The sequence below is a fragment of the Leiobunum rupestre genome, chromosome 9 (assembly GCF_980474605.1).
Source record: "Leiobunum rupestre chromosome 9, qqLeiRupe1.1.hap1, whole genome shotgun sequence".
Lineage (NCBI taxonomy): Eukaryota > Metazoa > Arthropoda > Arachnida > Opiliones > Sclerosomatidae > Leiobunum > Leiobunum rupestre.
This window is the reverse complement of record NC_143392.1, coordinates 7750141-7772727: the sequence shown is the minus strand read 5'-3', so window position 1 is coordinate 7772727 and position 22587 is coordinate 7750141. Positions and strand designations below refer to the sequence as shown.

Genomic DNA, 22587 nt, shown 5'->3' with positions numbered 1-22587 from the left:
CAACCCTATAATGCCATCTGGAAAGAACATTTATCATACATAAGGTGAAAACTATTTGTAAGTCCGGAACCGTTCAAAGAACTGATTTGGACTAAGCTATGACGTCACCAAAACGTCCCGGACAGTTCAGAACTTGTTGTACGAATAGATTGAATTCCATCTTAAAGGGAATATAACCTCAGGTATTTGGTGTGGAACACCAACGTTTGCAGCTCTGGCCACTCTTGCCTTTGGCTTTAAAAATGTTTGGCGCCACTGTACAGGAAAATTTGAAAAATTGAAGAGGTCTCCATAAAGATTGCTTTGCAGGTTATATTCCCTTTAAAAGCACGTGTTGACTAGTCTAAAAAACAATTTCAGACGAATTTAAGAGAGCTCAGCCTTTGGTTCTTGATGGTACTGCTTGAACAGTTTTTTTCGACGAATAGTTTGCGCGAAGACTCATCGAATGGTTCAGGACTTACGAATAGTTTTAACCTATTATTAGGGAATAGATCTATTTAACAGCTAATTAGGTTTATGTAACTTTATTTAAGGCTGCATTTAACGATTTAAACTATTAGAATTGGACAATTTACTTAACGTATTTGCTTTACAATACAAATATAAAAGAACTTAGGTATTATCTAAAGAAACTATTTCTTTCTCTGCAAATGTTTTCTAGAGAGATATGTAGAACACTCTAAAGGCTGTAGAGCTCCGTGAAGTCTCTATAGAGTTCTGAAAGGCACTTTAGATTTGCTAAAGAAATTATTTGTTAGGGATTATCTCAACAAAGACCATTATAAAACGAGATTATAATATTTCTCGTCAGATGGCGCTGATATTTTAAATATAAGTTAATATAACTTATTGATACCGCCCAATCGTACGTTCTCAGTTATAATAAATTGGTTCTTGGTTTTAACCTTTAAGCTATAACCACCAAATGTATGTAGATTATCAGGCTGCTCAAAGAAGAAACCATTGTGTTCACGGCGAAGACCAAACCGGACTTGAACTTTACCAGACTCGAAGAGTAAGAGCGATTTGCTGTTTACGATTTTAAGGGGGAAGACTACAGTGGCCATTGTCTACTTTCGCGCTATTTCAAGCTGAACTCTTTTAATTTTGTATTTGAACTAATAAAATTAATATTTAAGTGTAGAACAGCCTCTTGTTTAGTGCTTAGAATAATTTTGACAATTTTAAATTTAAAAGTAATTAAGTTATTACGTTTTAATTCGGACCCCCTGAGCTAAACAATTTGGGCAAGCGCCCAAACTACTCTTTAGTTAGGACCGTATATCTTGTTAACTATTAATATAATAATTATCAAAATTATTTTATGAACTAGAGGGAGGTTCAGCCTAATAAGAAAAATATAATTCAATTATGTAATTGTTAAAACAGAAACGTTCAGCTTGAACGAAAAAGAGGCTTTTACTGTATTCTTCCCCCTTAACACCGATGAAGAGACAATGCTGTAATGATTCGTTTGTGTGTGTTTTATAGTGATCTCAGGAACGCCACGGGATTCAAGGTACTTTTGCTGAGCTACTACGAAACGGAAACTGAATCCAGAGTTCTGTTCTACGCGGAAAGCCAAAAGACGTAAGATATTTGCCAAATTGTTAGTTAGCCCAGAAGTCTTTAATTCACCCCTTCCTGCGTGAGGTGGGAGTATGAAAGCTCATAGCGTTTTCCATTTGACTGCTCTCGAGCGCTCAAGATCACTCTGATCAACATTTTATGTTCCATTTGCGTGCTCGGATCTGCTCCGATCAAGTTTCGCGTGTTCCATTTCCAGATCTAGGGTGCTTCGAGATCGCCCGAAACCGATCTGCCGATTTTGACAGATCAACGGATCGAGATCGATATCGGAGCAAATTTTAGCGTGTTCATTTTAGACTTTTTGACAAAATGGCAGACCAAGACGCGAAAATTCAAATTCCTAGCAGACGAAAAACAACAAAGTGCGGGAATATGGTAATTTAAGGTTCCATTTGCGGTTTTACTCGAGTCGATTAGGGCGTGATCTATGACGTCAGAGACAGATTCGGAGCGAATCTCGAGCAATCAAAGGGAAAACGCTATTAGTCAAATCGAATAACAACAGAGTTCCACCATGGTGCAATTTAATGAGGAAGATTTTTACGATTAAGATGGCGCTACACAACACTAGGAAACTGTCCATATTATATTTATTAGACCTTTCCATAAAATGTTCGTTACGGTAAGATGGGGAAGGAAAACTATTTTTGTAAGGATGATTTAGATCAACGTTATATATATTACGCCTTGTTTTTACTCTCGCTCGACTCTTGAGCTCGGTATGTGATCTGCTACCGAGTGTAAGTATTTACAAAACACGGCGGATTAAAATTAATCCGAGTGATATTGTTAAATTTGTTATATCAAATGTTTAAAGTATAAAAGTATTTCGTTTACTTAACGACAGAAGAGGATTCAAATAATTAAAATAACGATGCATTTAGTACGGTTTTGATAATGTTTATCAGTTTATAGCCTTGTTAACTAAGGTTTAATATTTCATTGACAGTCACAGGTAAAGATTGTTATTTATCATAAAATTCTAGCTAATAAGTATCTAAGTATTAACAATACTTTCACAGAGTTGATATGAGTATTGCAATAATAATTCATTTAATTAGTATCGAAAATAAATTAAAATTAGTTGGAACTCCGATGTCACTATGCTAACCCGAGCTCCGTGTAAAATATTTGGAGAAATCTTACCGCAAAATGCCAAAAGTACAATCAACTTATTGTTTAATCTTACCGAAATTGGTGGTGTGTGACTTAGAAAAAACAGTGAAAGCATGTTTAAATATTTTATGGAAAGGCCAATAGCGGGCAGTTCCAATTAGCAAATGGTAGGTCGCGGGTTCGAATCCTCACGCTGACGAGACTGAAAAATTGTAATTTTTTTTTTTAATCTCTTTAAAACTTTATTTTGGCGATAAAAACACGATTCTTTTCATTTTCAGTTTTTTATTAAAATAAATACAAAATTTGTGTATTTAAAAATACTCTAACGACTAAAATACGCAACGGGAGATGTCGCCACGATGGCAAAAGTAAAGCATTCCTTTATAAACAGAGATGGGCAAAAACCAAATTTTCCGAGCTCGTGCTCTTTAATATTGAGCTCGATGGCGGCGCTCGCGCTCTTCTCTTTTTTTGCCCGAGAGTGGAGCTCACGCTCGCGCTCTTCTCTTTTTTTGGCCCGAGAGTGGAGCTCGCGCTCACGCTCTTCTATTTTTTTTTTGCCGGAGAGTGGATCTCGCGCTCAATAATAGCTCTCGCACTCTTAGGAGCTCAGAGCGCGCCCACCTCTGTTTTTAAACGTCATTGTATTTATCTTCAGAGCCCTAATTTAATAGTTTATGGCGAAACCCTCAAAGTGTTATGCCATTTCAATATATATTGTTGCGCTATCTAGCGCAATATTTCGAAAGCAGCGACTATTTCGGAGAAAAGGAAATTACATACTAAGCCTTCCGTTTTGTCGATAGTAGATACAAGTGGTGAATTGTGGACGAATTCCTTTCCGTCCTGCCACTTAATTACTTCTTCATATTTAATACCGTTCATTTCAGAGCCAACTTCGCCGTGGTCGTTTTCCAGCGCGAAGACGATCATACGCCGATGACACACGACGTTTTCAAGTAAGAGACAAATTTACGCGCATCCTTACAAAATGAACGAACAAGAATGTATGAAGTTAATGGATAATACGGAGACAGCCTCCTGTCAGAGTTGTAGAGAGATGGTTTGATCACTTAGCAATTCTACCATAGAAGCGTTTGGCTAAAGAAAAAGTGGCAAATAGATGGCGCGCTTGGTACTTATGGGTTTTCCCCAACTACATCGCATTACTGAGATGCAGCCTAATTTAAAATTTTACAAGCTAGCTTGGACCTTTATAGTTTTTGTTTCGTTTCTACACGTGCGAATTTTAAAGAAACGTATTTTTTAAATACTTATAATTAATCAACGAACATTTAATTATAGTTTCTCAAATATTTATTTGAATTGAAATGCTATAGCTGAGGCATTTGACTGCTAAAATAAATGCTCTGACTTCTAAAATTAATCGAAATCTGGTGGCTCACTAGTCAATTTATTCATAAATAATGACGAATATCACAACACGCTTGTAGTCCTGAGAGTCCACTGCACGTCATACAAGTTGTGATTCAGAATATCCATCTCAAATTAACGCGTCATTTGATGATATTATCAATGAAAATATTTTAAACTAGGCTCTAAGTCGTGAAAAAATTGTGATCGGCCAAGGTCACGTAACTCAAGTGATAATAAACTCCTATTTTAATTCTGACGGGTAGAGCAAAATGTTGGCTGTCCATCTGGTTTTTATACCGCCACTAGTCAGTGACTACTAAAATAAATTAAGATAGGAGGCTCACTTGTCAGGCTGACTACTAGTTATTCTCCGTTAACCTCAATACATTCTTGGGACGTCCTTGAAATAAATAACGCGGCGCATTATTGTGGCAGGAAAGAAACGAAAGACGAGACCATCAGCGAAAGTATCGGGGAATTCGAAACGGCGCCATTCGCGGATCCCGTTCCGGGAGAAAAACTGGTGGAATATCGAGATGTCTACAAGGAAGGAGACAACGGTGGGCTCGTGGCTGCCGTGGCCGTGCTCTCCGTTCTAGTGGCTCTCTTCCTGATGGTCATCCTCGGCTTTTTCGCCCTCAGGAAATACAAGTCAGTAACGGAGAGAAACTTTTAATTCCCCCATTCAATTTCTCTTAAACGGGCTCCTCGTAAATCAAGGCTCGAGTCACTGTCTTTAGAGTTCCAAGGAGAATGAACCTTGACACCACGTTGCCAGATCAAGTTAGCGGTTCCCGCCTGAAAACGGACTTTAAACCGCCCGTATCGAATTAATTAAAGTTAGGGGTCTTCTAGAGCGACCCCGAACCTTTGGAAAGCGAGTATTTGGGGAGTCGTTCCTATTTTTCGTACAGACCCGGGGCCCCAGACTGCGCGGGTCCCGAATAATTGGTACCGGCTTCCACCCTTCTTTCATTGGCCTGAAATAGTATTATCACCTAGGAGCAACAAACACAGCACCCCACACAAGGAGAACGCAACCCGTCTAAAGTCGTGCATTTTCTTGCGTGCACTTTTCATTGGTTAGACGCCTTAGCCCCTGCTGCCGTCGGAAGGGGAAAATTCGGAAATTGTCTTCCCCCCGCCCGTAAACCGTTTAGCGTAAAGGTTCATCCAATGAAATTTGTACACAACACTGCGTTAGCGTGTTTAAAGGCTAGCTGCGTTCTCCTTGTGTTTGTTGCTTTTAGTTCTCACTAACTTCGATACGGGAGCTCCATTATGCAGGCCAGTAAAACAACGTATACTGCTATTTCTCTCCGAAAAACGCGCACTAATTAATCGGCAATTGGCATAGGAGTTGTGACATTTCCATACTGTGACGTCAGTCGCTGCAGCAGTAACCATGGCGTCACATAACATCTATTCTTCTTTTCAGACGAAGATTATAAAATCGGGTTTCAAAAAAAAAGTTTAAACTTTGGTTTACTAAACGAAGTATGAAGTATCTCGTCTGAAATGTTTAAAACAGCACACAAGAAAGTATACACGCACACAAGAAAGTATACACGCACACAAGAAAGTATACACGCACACAAGAAAGTATACACGCACACAAGAAAGTATACACGCACACAAGAAAGTATACACGCACACAAGAAAGTATACACGCACACAAGAAAGTATACACGCACACAAGAAAGTATACACGCACACAAGAAAGTATACACGCACACAAGAAAGTATACACGCACACAAGAAAGTATACGCACGCAAGAAATTATATACAATTTAAATTTTAACAGTAACTAGTTATTTTTCCCAAGCACACTATAATTAAATAAGCCCAAATTTGGGGGTAAACAAGTTATCTGGCAAACATGCTCTACTCGAGAGGAAATAGATTACAGACGACGAAATTAAAGGGAGGTTTATCCGTGAGAGCATAAATTTCATTCCAGTCGAGCTTTCTTTTTCCTAGTGATATACCATTCCGGGTTTTTATTGCCTCTCACCCGCTGAGGGCACTTAACCTCTTTTGGCCGACAAGAATCTATCGATGTCCACTGAAGAGAATGCCGCTCGCTCTTACGTGGGCTAACCCCATTTATAACCCAATGCAACGTTGCAAAAAACCGATTAAAAGGATCACGCTGCGAGACCCAATACTCGATCAGTTTCCAAGCAATTACTTTCATTTTAGTTTCTGAACCACGAGATAAATTTCGAAATATCAGAAATTTATTAAAAAATAACGTTAGATACGCTTACAACTTTTTTTTACAGTTTGACTCTTATTTGATATCTTAGTTTTTCTTTCAAATTTCTCTTAAAGATAAAAGTATACATTTTATTTTATCTTAGAGATTATTGAGGTAACTCGATTTACGTGAGTTTGCTTTTACGTTTTTTAAGAATTTGGTTGGCTAAGTTTGCCTTAGAGAAAAAGTCAAGCAAGTCGAGATACGTGATTTTGAAAAGAGTATTTTACCATTAGACTGACTCATTACTTAATTTTCAAGTAAACTTCGTTTTAGTATATTGCAATTATTAGATAAATATTGCAATTATTAGATAAATATTGCAATTATTAGATAAATATTGCAATTATTAGATAAATATTGCAATTATTAGATAAATATTGCAATTATTAGATAAATATTGCAATTATTAGATAAATATTGCAATTATTAGATAAATATTGCAATTATTAGATAAATATTGCAATTATTAGATAAATATTGCAATTATTAGATAAATATTGCAATTATTAGATAAATATTGCAATTATTAGATAAATATTGCAATTATTAGATAAATATTGCAATTATTAGATAAATATTGCAATTATTAGATAAATATTGCAATTATTAGATAAATATTGCAATTATTAGATAAATATTGCAATTATTAGATAAATATTGCAATTATTAGATAAATATTGCAATTATTAGATAAATATTGCAATTATTAGATAAATATTGCAATTATTAGATAAATATTGCAATTATTAGATAAATATTGCAATTATTAGATAAATATTGCAATTATTAGATAAATATTGCAATTATTAGATAAATATTGCAATTATTAGATAAATATTGCAATTATTAGATAAATATTGCAATTATTAGATAAATATTGCAATTATTAGATAAATATTGCAATTATTAGATAAATATTGCAATTATTAGATAAATATTGCGATTATTAGATAAATATTGCAATTATTAGATAAATATTGCGATTATTAGATAAATATTGCGATTATTAGATAAATATTGCGATTATTAGATAAATATTGCAATTATTAGATAAATATTGCGATTATTAGATAAATATTGCAATTATTAGATAAATATTGCAATTATTAGATAAATATTGCAATCATTAGATAAATATTGCACTTATTAGATAAATATTGCAATTATTAGATAAATATTGCAATTATTAGATAAATATTGCAATTATTAGATAAATATTGCAATTATTATTTAAATAAATCTAAAAACGTAGTTTTTGTCAAAATGTTTTTTTTAGTTGCATGATTTTGTCTCTCAGGTGACGATTTGTTTATGCAAAAAATATGGAACAGTACCCGTAACTTTCAAACTTATCGATGTTTTACCACTTTTAAATTTAAATAATTTTTGATAAACTTTGAGAAACCTGGTTTTGGAACTAAGGTTGAACCAGTGCATTCGTATCTTCTAAAAAAACAATTCTATTTGTGCAACAACGACCTCGCAATTGACGGACTGTTGATTAAATGTTTTCTGTCCAATTTAAAGTCGTTCTCGTAGTGTGTAGAAATAATATTAACAATCCATTTTTTCAGCAATAATATGTAACACAGACTTAAATTTTATCTAAAAACTTGTAAGCGAGTTTTCTATGTAAATTAACTATGTGATTTTTTATCAGGAGCTTGAGATCTTTGATAAATATTTTAATTTTAGTTACTTTCCACGTCCAATTTTTACAGGGTCACCCATTGAAAATACACTCCCTTAGTGCTTGCTTCTAATTTAATTGTTAGTTTAGTAAAAGCGATTTAACGGATCTGTATTATCGCGAAACTATAGCCCTGAATTATGACATTATATCTCATTAAGTATTCTACTCAAATTACCAAAACCTATTTTAAGCACAAGAGAAATGTTGTAAACATACCGTAGGAAAATAAAGCGGTTAAGCACGGTACGCTAAACGCAAACAGAGAGCAGATAAATTTCGCTAATGATTATAATTTCTTTGTTTAACACCCAGGAAGAGGCTGCAAGACTTATATAATTAAAGTTATTTAACAAACGTTACAATGTGCAGCTATTAGTTACAGACTACTCGTAATACCATAAGTAACAAAGAAAACATAAGTATGACACTGGGGTTTTGCTACATATTTTCCAAAATGAAGATTATTTTTACTACCACTAAGCTACAGAACACTCTTCTATTTAATATCGGTGCTTGACGCATGCTCAGAGGCACGTTCCAATTAACACGTGCCACGGAGTGTGCATCGCGAACTTTTATTACGTAGCGCCATCTTCAGCGTAGTCGGAGTAAAAAATCTTCCTCAATAGCGCCACCCGGTAGCGACTTTGCGAACTATACTTCCGGAATTGAAATCTCCCCTAATCGTTTGCGATTGGAGACCAATGCTAAGGGAATTTTAAAACGCTTTAAAATAGAAAATGAAAGCTTACGTCGGGAAAATATTGATAAATTATTCCATTTTTAAAGGAACGCATTTTCTCTTCTACGATAACACAAGTAGCAGACGTTAGGCTAATAAAATGCTTTGAAGAAGCCCCATATTGTACACGTTTTCTGTAGGCGTACTTAACCCCTTTCTTATCCATACGCGTAGAAGTATTAAAAGCCAGTTGAGAAATCCAACACTTTCTTAGGAATTCCAGATCAATAACTCTTTATTACGAAAGCGACGCGATACGGCAGGGGATGAAATACAATCCGGGAAAAAATGCCTGGCTATAAGGTAACAAGCCAATTATAAAAATCAACCCAAAATATATCCGTGACAGTTAGATTGAAGAGTGTACAAGTATACGCATAAGTATATAAAATTTTGTTATAAGTATGACACTCTTTATTCTTCTCAACCACATCTATAACTGTGAGTTATTCGCGATACAAACCCTATTTCGGGTTTAGGCCCCATTTTAGCTTTGATAGCTCTTCACTAGGGGGCGACTTTCTGACTCTGATGACGTCACTCTTTGACTAGCCTATCGACGTAAAATGTAGGATAAAAACCACATTTTTGTCGATGTAATAATTTAATAAACTCTGGGGTGGCGGAGTGGTTAGCACTTTCGCCTCGCAGCAAAAGGAGCCGGGTTCGATCCCAGCTTGTGGCACTGAGTGAAAACTCGGAACAACTCTTTCTGCGTTGAGTTTGCAAGGTGTCTCCCCACTGGTTAAGGGGGTTTTTCCCCGAGCTCTTCATTTAAAAAAAAATAACTTATAGAGGTTAACGGTAATAGTTAGTGTAGGGAGCTGTCGGCTCGCGTGGCTTGTAGGGCTTGCCACCACCCTCCTACGCATTGTAACCTGGCCACCTCAATTACTGGCTTTAAACGTCGCTTGATGACTTAGGCCTAAGGTGGTGCCAAGGGTATTAGACTAGCTAATTATTATTATTATAAAGTTAGTGTACAATATGTTAACCTTTTATGAAAAATCAGCGGAAGCCTGCAAAGGTACCTGTCGCTAGTGAATAATTTTAGCATAACACTTATCTCGTAAACAGAAGCCTAACCAGGGGTACAGGGGGCGCTTGTTACTGGTCGAAAGAAATATTTTCCAACGAAAAAAGGTTATACACTTATGGTTTAACCCTCTGAAAAAACTAGATTTATCCGGCACGCGGCAAACGGTGTAGGCGCGTTTCCCCCCTTTTGGCACATTTACGTGTAAGACAGATATCTCGAATTCCGATTACTTTCGGGGGTAGACCTCAGGCTGAGTTTGTATCTGTCTGTGATATCACAAAGACGGTGGGCCGGCCTCGCGTCGAATTAGAATGCGTTAGAGAACCTGTCTTTGAACGCCCACACTCAACACTCGACGAAGAATTATCTCCACGCGTCCTCAAAACCGTTTTCCCAGTCCGCTCGACTAATCACGCGTCTGGCTAATATTCATTTCGGAAGTACGCTTTAGAAAGTACTTTATATTGTCGTTAATTAACCGAGGAATTCGCCTAGTTATATCACATTGACAAAGAGAATAATTACGGGCATCATTTTCTTAATTTCTCTCGTTTGATAACAGGCCTAGTTTGCTAGACAAGATAAGGAATAAAGTGGACGAAAACGACTCCCGCTCGAAGCTTACGCCGCCCGTTTCAAGGTAAGGATTATCGTTATGACGGTTTTTACAACGCCGATAATGTTATGAAACACATTTTACGTCGTTTCTTTCTTAGGAGGGCTATTAACAACGGATCTTTAAATGGAAGTTACGATAAATCCACTAGATCCTCGTCGTACGATAACGTAGGATTTCTACTTAACGAGACGTAAGTCTATTTTGCCGCATTGCGCTAGTTCAATTAGATTTTTCAGATCATAAAGAGCCACGGTCAACGCGTGAAGCTTATATTATGCTAGATATTTTGTCTGATAAGCAGACGCTTTGCCTTTTATACTTATAAATCGTCTGCTTAACAGAGGAAATTCCAGCAGTTTATTCACTTATCACGTTGGCCACTATGTGGCGCTGTGTACAATGAAAAGGCTTAATTATTACCACAAGTCTTTAATATACGCAACATTTTAACTCAAAGAGTGTTTCACTGTTTTGCGTTCACTTGCCCCGTTGTCTCACGTAATCTATTTTATATATCCGATGACTTATTGCATAATTATTATTGACTTATGTTATTAATATATTATGAAATTATTTATCCTAACATTGTTTGAAATCTTTCCCATTAGAATGATTAGGGCAATTAATTGGTTCTTTAAGAAATTACCAAATTAATACTCTAGAAAGATAATTCTTAGTTGTTTCGATAGTCAATTTCTATAATAAGGGTCGTTTTTTAAAGTAATTTGTTTTATAACACCTTTTGAATAACCTATTAACTGTAGAAACAATTTAAAATAACTCTTTCTAAAGAATTATCTTTAGAAGTATCCAACGGCTAAAGACCTAAAAATATCGAAGTAACTCTTAAGGCATTCTTCGAAATGTATATACAAAATTTGTTAAGGAATTTTTAATCTACATTAAAACGTTTCAGACGTAAATGAATTTGTTTAACGCACTTAAGTAATAAAATAAAAGTTAATAGTTTGTAAAAGGGCCAGTGAACTCTGACAAAATGTCAACAGTCCCCAAGTCCCCAATTTGTAATTTGGTTAAAATTGGCGATTATTTTTAATTTCACTGGAAATTAACTTCGACGAGACTCAATTATGCAGGGAGTATTTCTAACAACGCCAGAGAAATTTCCAAATTTGAAACAGCGCCAATAAGAACACGGAGGAAAAATTCCTTCAATTAAGATCGTAAACTTCGCTACACCGTCATTGTTTAAAATGTCCCATTATTTAACGCGCCAAACTTTTCAGATAACACCTACGCCATAGTACACATCCTATTATCCATCGTATTGCTACATAGTATCGTAACTTTACAATAGAAATTGCGGATAAATTGACGTAAAAATATCTAAATAGAATAAGTTCATAATTATTTTTCATACATGTACAACTGTTCATAGTCTTTAAGGTCTCAATTTTTACCCAAATCATCAGTAACGTAATATAAATTAGTTGCTAGATGACTTGGGCCTAGGGTGGTGCCTTGGCTATTAGCCTAGCTGATTATTATTATGATACACCACCATAGGCCCAAGTCAACTAGCCACTTGTAAAGCCAATTACCAGTGGTCTGGTTAGGATGCGTAGGAGGGTGGTGGTAAGCCCTTCATGCCACGCTAGCCAACAGCACCTTACACTAACTAATAATAATAATAATCAGCTAGGCTAATACCCAAGGCACCACCTTAGGCCTAAGTCATCAAGCGACTTTTAAAGCCATTAATTCAGGTGGCCGGGTTACAATGCGTAGGAGGGTGGTGGCAAGCCCTGCATGCCACGTAGTGCTCGGAATTGTTTATTCATTATCCACAAATTTTCCCATTTATTTAAAAAACGTTGGTAAAAAGAATATCATTTTAACTTATTTAATTATGTTTTCTTACGCAACCAAGCATTTATTTGAATAAAAGTGGCATTTATTTAAATAATTGTTTGTTTTATTTAAATAATAGGCTTATTCACTTTCGATTATTTAAACATTTTACAATTTTTATCAACTATTGGTTATTTAAATAAATATTATTTAAATATCGCCGAGCTTATTTTATTCATGGATAAAAATTAATCGAATGCTGAGCACTAATGCCACGCGAGCCAACTTTTGCCTATAGTTTTTATTCTAATTTTATTACCTATCCTTTTTAACACTTACACTTGGACTTGCAACCGAACTGAGAAGTATATTATCGTCCTTGGTAATTTAGTATCTTTCGCCATATTTAGACACGAGGGGGCTTTATGCTGAGAACTAATCCTTGATTGCGTAATAACTCTGTAAATTGGTAATTGTCTTTTTTATTGGTATTATGTTACTTATGCTGATAGTCATTTAAAATTTTTTATGGACTTCGAACTAAGTCATCAAGCGCTCTATGTTGCCTCATCGTCGTGGTAAACCGTGTCAAGGTATATTTCTCTCCTTTAACGTCGCTTATCTTTTTTGGTATGACGTCAATTCTACGTCAAGCGATATATAGCCTCTTTCGACTAACTAACGCATTTATAGAATATAATAATACACTTATGTTAATAGTAATATTTAAAGGGAGTATGAACTCATTTTTAAATTTAAAATATTTTGGTCTTATGTTGCTTTTGTTTAAAGGGAATATGAACTAAATAGACAAATCGTCTGGTATATCGCACTTGTTTTTAACGTAACTAGCTCCAATTACACCTCTAGCTGGTTAAGCCTGGTGGTGGAAATGAGAAATTTGAAGATCCACCATTTATTACTCCCTTTCAGTTTTTTATATAGAGTTATGTTATTTCTTACGAGAAGGAATTTGGTAATTACTGCCATTCTCATACAAAAGGTGTAAAATTAACCAGTGGAATATGGTTCGAATGGGGGGGGGGAAGTCGAGAAAATTAACTTACAACGATACGTTTGCCCCCCCATCCCGTGCTCCAACTGCCTACGCCACTGCGACTCGCATCTATACTTCAATTTACTATTAACTCTAAAATTTCAAAATTGGCGTTTACTAGGTTTCGTCTTGGGACCGCTGATGGATTTAAAACTTTGAACGTTTCACTAGAGTTAAATTATTAAAAGCGTTCCCAGAATAGCTTTAGGGTATCGTATCACAAATTTAAAGCGTGCCAATATGTTTACGAAACAAACCCCTCTTCCGTTATGCCGATAATAAACGTTTGCTTTGGTTTCTACTAAATGTTTAATTTTGGTTCGACCTCATAATAAACGAACTGTTCGCTCACCATCGTGATAAATAATATTTCAAGTTTTTTGCTTAAGTACACAAAATGTTCGTGCTCCAAATGCCTTACTATTGAAAAAACGAAATTTATAATTATCCAAAATGGCTGAGCGCCAAATACTTTCCATAGAAATAAATCGAAATTTAAAATTACACAAAATGCTCGTGCTCTAAACGCCTTCTATTGAAAATCCAAAATTTATAATCATCCAAAATGGCTGTGTGCCAAATGCCTTCTATAGAAAACCACAATTTAGAATTACACAAAATGCGTATGCGCCAAACGCCTTCTAAAGAAAAAACGAAATTTAGAATTACCCAAAATGCTCATGCTCCAAATGCCTTCTATAGGAAACCACAATTTAGAATTACCCAAAATACCTGTGCGCCAAACGCCTTCTATAGAAGAAACCGAAATTTAGAATTACCCAATATGGCTGTGCGCCAAATGCTTTCCATAGAAAAAACTAAAATTTTGAATTACCCAAAATGCTCGTGCTCCAAATACCTTTTATGAAAAAAAATTAGAATCACCCAATAGCATGTGCGCAAAATGCCTTCTATAGAAAAAAGTCATAATTTATAATTACCCAAATGACTAGACCTCTATATGAAAATCGAAATTTAGAACTAACAAAATTGGCCATAATAAAACCAAAATTAAATGGGAAGTTCCGAACTACCCCAATACGGTAAAACCAAGAATGTATTGAAGTTACTAAGAATTTTTCAGCATAGCATTAACCCCTGGTACCATCCTCACAGCTTTTGTGGAGAAAGTTCGTCTGCATTTAAGGCGCATTCAAGGTCATACCATATAGCAAACTTGAATGAGAAAGCAGACGAATTTAAGCTACAAAGGCTGCGAGGATGGGAATCAGAATCCTGTAGTCCAATTTTCTTAGTAACTTCAATACATTCTTGGTAAAACTATGAATTAAAATATGCCCTGGAATATTTTAAATGGATTATATTCAAAATGGAAATATGTTCTGCTAACACCAGCACCATTTACTCCAAGCTTCAGTTAAGCCTGGTGGTAAAATTTGGAAATTAGGAGAGCCACCATAAATTATGATAAGTATGGATGTGTATACTTCCTTTAAAGATGTTGACATTTATCTGTTGCATAATGTAGATTAGCAATTCTGTTCTTCAACGATAGGAAACATCAGAAATAAATATTTATCTTAAGAAAGAAGTATTTATATCCCCATACTATTATTTACTTGAAGCATGTCCCCTCGCTGGCTCGTGTTTATTTTTCCAAATACGTTTCGGAAGAAAATAGTGCGTGTAATAGACCTTTCTACAAATTCCTAGCTAAACAGGCCAAATTTTTTCACAAAGACAACAAAACGCTACTTTTGCAGGACTTGTAATCTTATTTATTCTTTGGTATTAAAATTTTGGCTTATGCTCATTCCTATTTGATTGGTATTTTTGGTAATTTCTGAAGCGTCACCCATAAAGTGGATTTTCAAAATATAGCTAAGGTATCCTAAGTGAAGATAGTATATTTCAAAATATAGTGCGTCCTTAACTGAACTATTTACGAAATTAATGAGATATAGTTAATTAAGTATTTATAATTACCATTAAATGAGTAGGAATTTGATTATGCCTCTCTATACACAAAATCAAATAACCACATAAGTAGTATTTTATAGAATGGTCTATTACACTTCGTGCTTAGTTTAAATTATGGTTACAAGTATCGCCGCCTACCGACCCAGTTTTAAATTGAATATATGAAAGCTGTCTGCTCGTTCAAAATTCTCTCTGCACAACAGCTGAAACTTTCAACAGAAAAAAAATTTAAATTCTTAAGTCGTCTGCTATTCAAATATTTAGTTGACGGATATTAAGGCAGATGGCGCTATATTTCCTAAGCTCGAAGCTTATACTTAATTAGGATAACCACTATACAATAGGCGAAACTATAAAGTAAATTTGGTCTTAACCAACTTGTTAAAATGGGAAAACAAAATCACGTGACTACCATTTCACAGCCAACTTCGATTCGGTAACTCGTGTTCATAGTTGGCCGTGCGACGGTAAAGAAAAAATTATTCCTTCCAGATACGGCAGACAGCTAATTAACTTACAGCCTTCTATTTCAAAATGTTTTAAATAATAATTTATAATTTAGATGAATCGATCCAAATTTAAACCATTGTTAGGATAGATGGCGCTGCAGTTCTCCACAAAATCACGTGACTACCATCTTTTCAGCCCCCCCTGGACTTTATAGTTTCGCCTATTAGCCGCGGTAGAGATTTTGCATAATGGCTGAACAAACTCGCTTGTAAACGTTGTCCACTCGGGGAAAGGAACGGGGATACAATTTCTTTGTTTTCCGATTACATTTTGGTGTCAGCCGAACGGTCAAGCGCCAAATAAAGCGATAAATTGCGGAGTTCCGACTTTCGCACGTCGTCAATCACATTCCGGACAAGACGGCGTAAAGATACGCTGCGCGACGTGTTCTTGAAGATTTCTATTAAACGGGGCTCATCGAGTTCTCGCCAATCAGGCACAATTTATGAAAAACCATAATTTGGTTCGTTGGATTTTGGCTAGCCAGCACCATTAGAGTTCTTTTTTCAGATTATAGGCAGCTTATAGATTGGCTTGGAAGGAAGCCAGCTATAGTGATTTCGACACACCGTGATAAGACGCCGTAAAGTGGGCCCTAATAACGGGGGTTTAGACTCTCATCTATCTTATCCCAAAAAAGCGTGAGGGCCATTTTTCAAAGTACTAAACGGAGAGCGCCTGTACCATCACGTGATAAGACAAACGGTTTATGTCTTGCCAATTGTCTTTAGACTCCAGCGCTGGCGGATTTTCACGCGAGGCCTCTAAAGATACGGACAGCGTCGAATAAACGACTGCAAAGTGCGCGTTTCGCCAAATACCTGAAATCTGGATAGTCTAGTACCTACAGTGTTCCTCATTTATTGGACTATATGAAATGTAGGTGAGATTTGTACAAGATTAATTACGAACCGGATAATTCGTAGCGGTTATATTAATTGAAATCCCCATTCTTGAGGTTGTTAATTAATTTACGCAAATCGCGAGTTTTCGAGCCTAAAGGTTGTTGGACCTTCAAGTTTGTAGCGTATCTCGTTAAGGAAAGCTTTTACCTGGTACTTAATTGAATCAAATGAGCGAAATATAGCTTGCGGGATGAGTTTTAATTAGACAAGGATTTACTGATTACCGTGGTGGAATCGCGTGTTATATTAACGTCGCATTTATGCAAAAATTAGGTCTCTTAAGATGTTTAATTTGGGTGTCGTGTACCTTATTTTAAAAAGTAAGTAAACTAACTTACAAATGAGGTAAAACAATGCTAATTGAAACTTTAATTTTAAACTTCGGTAGAATATGCCTTCGAGGTGGTTTAAGAATTTAGACTTAAATCTTAATTGTTTTAATTTTATTCGTAATTCAAAGACCATTGGTGGCTTCTTTTCATTAAATTAAAACTTAATTAAATTAAAGACTGAGGCCTTTTTTTCCGGAAAATGTTCCGTATTTTTCCCGCAAAAAAATCAAAAAGTTTTAATTCCATGATTAGTCTAATATATAGTTTCCAAATTGAAATAAAGCGGCATTTTCGCCACATTTTTTCGTATCTAAAAGTAAAACTAAACATCTAGACTAGTTTAAACTGATTAACAATATCGATAAAAAGTTAAAAACATTAAAAACCCTTAAAAAGTAATTTATGTTTCAATTTTTTATTTTTCTGATTTGCGGAACAATTCCGCAATTCGGAAAATTTACCTGAAAATTAACAACTTCACTACCTTTTTTAATTGTTTTGTAGTTATTCGATAAAGCCAGAAGCAACTAGGGGAAGTAGATTAGTGAAGCTTTGAGCCATGCTAGTCGTCTCATAGCTCGGAATAACAATAGTCAAATCTCCTACCACCCCTAAAATTTTAATCTAGCCAATCAGGAGAAGTTGAAAATAGTTCAGCGAGTGGGAAGGTTTTGAAGAGCCGACACCCCTGTAACAGTCTGACGACTTGTAGAAATACCATTTTTGGAGTCTGCTTTTGGATCTGCTAGTACCAATTTTAATTTAATGAAACCGTTAATAACTTAAAATGAATAAATTTAATACAAGAACTACTTACTATCTCTTCAGACGTCTCTCTTGAGTTAATGCGCGTTAAAATCCCGAATTATCTTTATCCCCGGGTTTAGAAAATTCGAAATATCCCAAATTCTCTTTACCCCCGGGTTTAGAAAATTCGAAATATCCCAAACTCTCTTGACCCCCGGGTTTAGAAAATTCGAAATATCCCAATTCCCAAATAATCTACTTCCCATATTTTCTTCTGGTAATAAGCATTGAAATTAGATTTAACTGTAAAAACTAGAAACCATAAATATTTTCCAAAACTATTAATTTTTAAAATTACAAAATAGGTTTTTAAAATATTTGTTTTTGGAAATTTAATCTTTTTGGTGTCTCTCGTTTTGGAACAAATGTTAGGATTATCCGATGCTGTTGTAGGAATTTCCGTTTGTAGCTAAGACTGACATCTGTAAAGAATTTAATTCTTTAACGAATAGGCAATTAGAATTATCCAAGTTTGTTTTCATAAACACCCCCATCTTTTAAGGTGATACCCTTCCTGCCTATTCATTGGTCTATTTTAAATATCGTAAATCTACGGAATTAACATTTGTTTAGTTTACTTTGGGTTACTGCTAATTACAGGGTTGGCACAATTTTGCCAAGGGTGGAAAAAACTAGATTTTTTCGCGGTTTTTTCCACCTATTGTTTTCCTGTTAAAAACCGTGTGGAAAATCGTACTTCCATGGTTTTTTCCACCTCTAGTGGCAAAATTCAATAAAAAATAAATAATAAAAGTAGTATATTCTTTATTCTATTCACTCTTCTTCTGGCCTTTTTTCATCTCTCGTATTTGCAATGACCAAATTAGTCACTTAATAGATATATCAATGATTAATTTAGCCTGAAGAGGTTTTTCCACTTTTTTCCGGTTTTGGATCTCTTTTCAAATCGCAGATGTGTAACACGGTTCAAAATGTAGCCTTTAATTTGGTTTTTTAAAAGCTATATTTAAAAAAAATAAGCAGTAGAAAGAGATGGACACTTATCTCGTAAGCGGAAGATTATATACGTCTGATAGAAGTAACCCCGAGAAAAGTGCCAAATTGTGGACATACTTAATAAGGATAACCACTGAACAATAGGCGAAACTATAAAGTAAATTTGGTCTTAAACAACTTGTTAAAATGGGAAAACAAAATCACGTGACTACCATTTCACAGCCAACTTCGATTCCGTAACTCGTGTTCATAGTTGGCCGTGCGACGGTAAAGAAAAAATTATTCCTTCCAGATACGGCAGACAGCTAATTAACTTACAGCCTTCTATTTCAAAATGTTTTAAATAATAATTATATAATTTAGATGAATCGATCCAAATTTATACCATTGTTAGGATAGATGGCGCTGCAGTTCTCCACAAAATCACGTGACTACCATCTTTTCAGCCCCCCCTGGACTTTATAGTTTCGCCTATTAGCCGCGGTAGAGATTTTGCATAATGGCTGAACAAACTCGCTTGTAAACGTTGTCCACTCGGGGAAAGGAACGGGGATACAATTTCTTTGTTTTCCGATTACATTTTGGTGTCAGCCGAACGGTCAAGCGCCAAATAAAGCGATAAATTGCGGAGTTCCGACTTTCGCACGTCGTCCATCACATTCCGGACAAGACGGCGTAAAGATACGCTGCGCTAGAGTGTTCTCTGAGGCAAAACGTGCTTTTGACTTTGATTGATAGCGCAACGGAATAGCGAGGCTAAGTTTGAAACACACTCTCTCTCTATAGCGCTTGACTGTTATATTATCTTACTCGATTTGAGTTGACATTGTTTCTTATTTTATCATCGCAGCTCGGAACCGCACCGAAGCTTACCAGCATTGAGCGAAACCAAACTGCTCAAAGAAGAGGTGACGACCCTCAGCCACGAGGACGAACTTAAAAGAGTGAGCAACGACGTGCCAAGCGTCGAAGTGGCCGAAGTACGAAAGAAGCAATTGGACTTACCTCCCGCCACGTTGTACGCCTCACCAGCGACCATGGACGCGTCACCTCAGCATCCGCAATTGATGGAGACCATCGAGGAAGCGCCGTCTCCTTTGGAACGGGAGGACAAAGGCAAAAAGGAAGCCTTGTTACGAGTACCGCTACCGACTGAAAACCAACTGAAAGTGCCCGACACGAACCGGGTGGACGACGTGGAACCCGACTACCCGACGGAAGTGGAAGCGGCGCCAAGTAGTTCCCGGATAGGTGTGACGCGCGAGGACAGTTTCGGGTTGGATATCGAGGAGGAGACGTCCAAGGCGGGACCGGAAGTTCCGGAAGCCTTCAACGACGACCTGATAGACGACGAAGACGTGGACACGGGGGAACCAGGCGGAACTCCCCACGTTCACCGGAAGCACATTGAAATCCACGTCGAGGAAGACATATCGGACGACGAGGAGGAAGCTATGATTCGAAAAATGGCCCAAATACCTCAACGCAAATCCGTTGTCACGTTCAGCGACAGAACCGAAGTCATTCCGTAATTTTTGGTCACGTTGTTAGAAAAAGACTTTTTTCAGACTGATGAAGAACTCTGTGTAACGACATTGAAAACGAGTAAACCCCGCTAGACAAAAAATTAATTTTAGATAGGTATATTTGAAAGTATTTCAGAAAGACAATTTTTAAACAAGGTCAGCTGCTCTGCCCTACAACAGAAAATATTTATTTTCCGAAATTTTTAAATTTAAAGAAGCCTTAATAATATTACCTTAACTAAAAATTAAAGATATGCATTTTTATAAGACAGAAGTTAAATTTGTAAAAATACTGAATGTTTCTGGATTTGATATATTTAATAGTTTCAATTAGGAACAAAGTAGACTCAGTTGCAGCCTTTGAAATTGACCTTAAAATCAGAGTATAAAACAAATTTTTATTGTTATTACTTAAAACACTTTATTGTTATTGCTTAAAACACTTTTCAATGGTTTGGCTTAAAACACTTTTCAATGGTTTGGCTTAAAACACTTTTCAATGGTTTGGCTTAAAACACTTTTCAATTTTTTTGGCTTAAAACACTTTTCGTTATTTTTGCTTAATACATTTTTGGTTTTTTGGCTTAAAACACTTTACATTGTTTAAAACCAAAATATCTTGTTTCAAACGCCTCTCCATACTTTGCGTAGAAATAAAATTTGAATTAGAACATTTCTGAATATTTTAAAATATTTTTAAACTGTTTAAAACACGTATTAAACATTTGTTATAAATATTTTGTTTATAACTCACCAATACTGCTAAAAAATAAAAAATAAAGTTAAATTAATGTATTTGAAATCAATTTTAAATGCTTTAAATCTTATCGACTCTAAAATTAACGAAATTCTTTTTATAGAAATTAGAATTTTTGAAATACATTTGAAACATTTGTTTTAGATATATTTAACCCCGTTAAAAAATTCACGAAATTCCTTTGAATATTTTCTAAAAATGATGAAACCTTTGTTTTAAAGATTTTAGAACTTGCCGACCATGTTTAAAACTTAAAGAAAATCAATGTTCTCTAAATTAATAGGTGGGCAAATACTCGAGTCGAAGAGAGATGTATAAAAAGTATATTGTCGTTTTTTCAGATAAATAATGTAAATTATTTTCATAAATATCTAAAGGTAAAATCTTTATAATAATAAACTTAAAAAGCAAACAGTGTGATTTACTATTTCTTCAACGTCAAAATTCCCCGGATAAACAAAAAAAATACAATGCGTTTTTTACTAATTCAATAATGCAAGCGGTATTTCCATAGCATCAAACAAAACCGTATCTGGGCAATATTGTGAATAAAAGATGAGTCTTAGGGTGGACGGGGAAGGGACTTATCGTTCGCTTTGATCTTCAGCTGGTTATGCGCACCGCAATATAGGTCGTATTGTTTCACCTGACACCTATTTTTCAGAAGGAAAAAAACCATTTTCCTGTAAGCAGTCACCGAAATGAAGAAAATGTAGATAAGGGCACTTCTATTTTCTTTTGCTTCGAGAATCTGTTTTGATATTATCAGAAGTAAATAATATCCATCTTTTAGAGAAGTATCTATCTCCATATACTACCAATGCAGGGCTGTTCAAAATTCCAATTTGAAAGTCGAAGTGGAAAGTCGAGATTAACATTTTCACGATGGGTATCGCCCTGTTTATTCAAGTTATTTTTGGTTTATTTTAGAAATAGACATTTTGAAGGTCGAAATCACCAATTTCAAGGGCGTGATGGCTTACAAGTCGAATCCGCCATTTCCTAAAGATTGCCCATAATGAAAATGTGTTCCTTTGTAGGTCCCCGTTATGTTTCCAAAATTCGTTTCGGAAGAAAAATTAGTGAACGAGAAATTTATCAATATAGTACAAGAAGGAGGAACATTTTTTAAATAAATAAATTGTGAATTTTAAAACCGTTTTAAGTCTCTTTTCATTTTGTTCTAAAACAATTTCATAGATAAAATATTATTTTTTTAAATAAGTCAATACTTCTACTTATTATATTTTACATTTAATCACAATTTAATATTTTACATTGTTAGATAAATGCCGTGTATTCTTGGACGCTTGGACTGGAATATCGATACCATTTTAACGTGCCTAGATCCTTCGAAGGTACATTTTTTATTTATTAATAATAATAATAATAATATCCACCCACCTTAGGCCCAAGTCATCGTAGAAGTTTGAGCTCTACGTTTATATTACTAAATAAAAGCTCTTAACAATCGTCGACTAAATACGCGATAATTATGCAACATTGCGATTTAAGGCTGCGTCCGTAAACTGCCAGG

The 22587-nt window shown here is 35.4% G+C and overlaps 1 protein-coding gene across 1 annotated transcript in view; it reads left to right on the top strand.

Annotated features, from left to right (window-relative positions):
• Nucleotides 1-21464, top strand: part of LOC149926406 (fat-like cadherin-related tumor suppressor homolog) — a 108645-nt gene extending 87181 nt beyond the window's left edge. Inside the window, exons 35-41 of the mRNA XM_090159486.1 lie at nt 939-1018; nt 1495-1593; nt 3603-3671; nt 4525-4740; nt 10390-10467; nt 10544-10636; nt 19618-21464. Of these exons, the coding sequence (XP_090015612.1) occupies nt 939-1018; nt 1495-1593; nt 3603-3671; nt 4525-4740; nt 10390-10467; nt 10544-10636; nt 19618-20299 (1317 nt within the window). The 3' untranslated portion in view covers nt 20300-21464. The remainder of the gene's footprint in view (nt 1-938; nt 1019-1494; nt 1594-3602; nt 3672-4524; nt 4741-10389; nt 10468-10543; nt 10637-19617) is intronic.
• Nucleotides 21465-22587: the final 1123 nt, after the last annotated feature.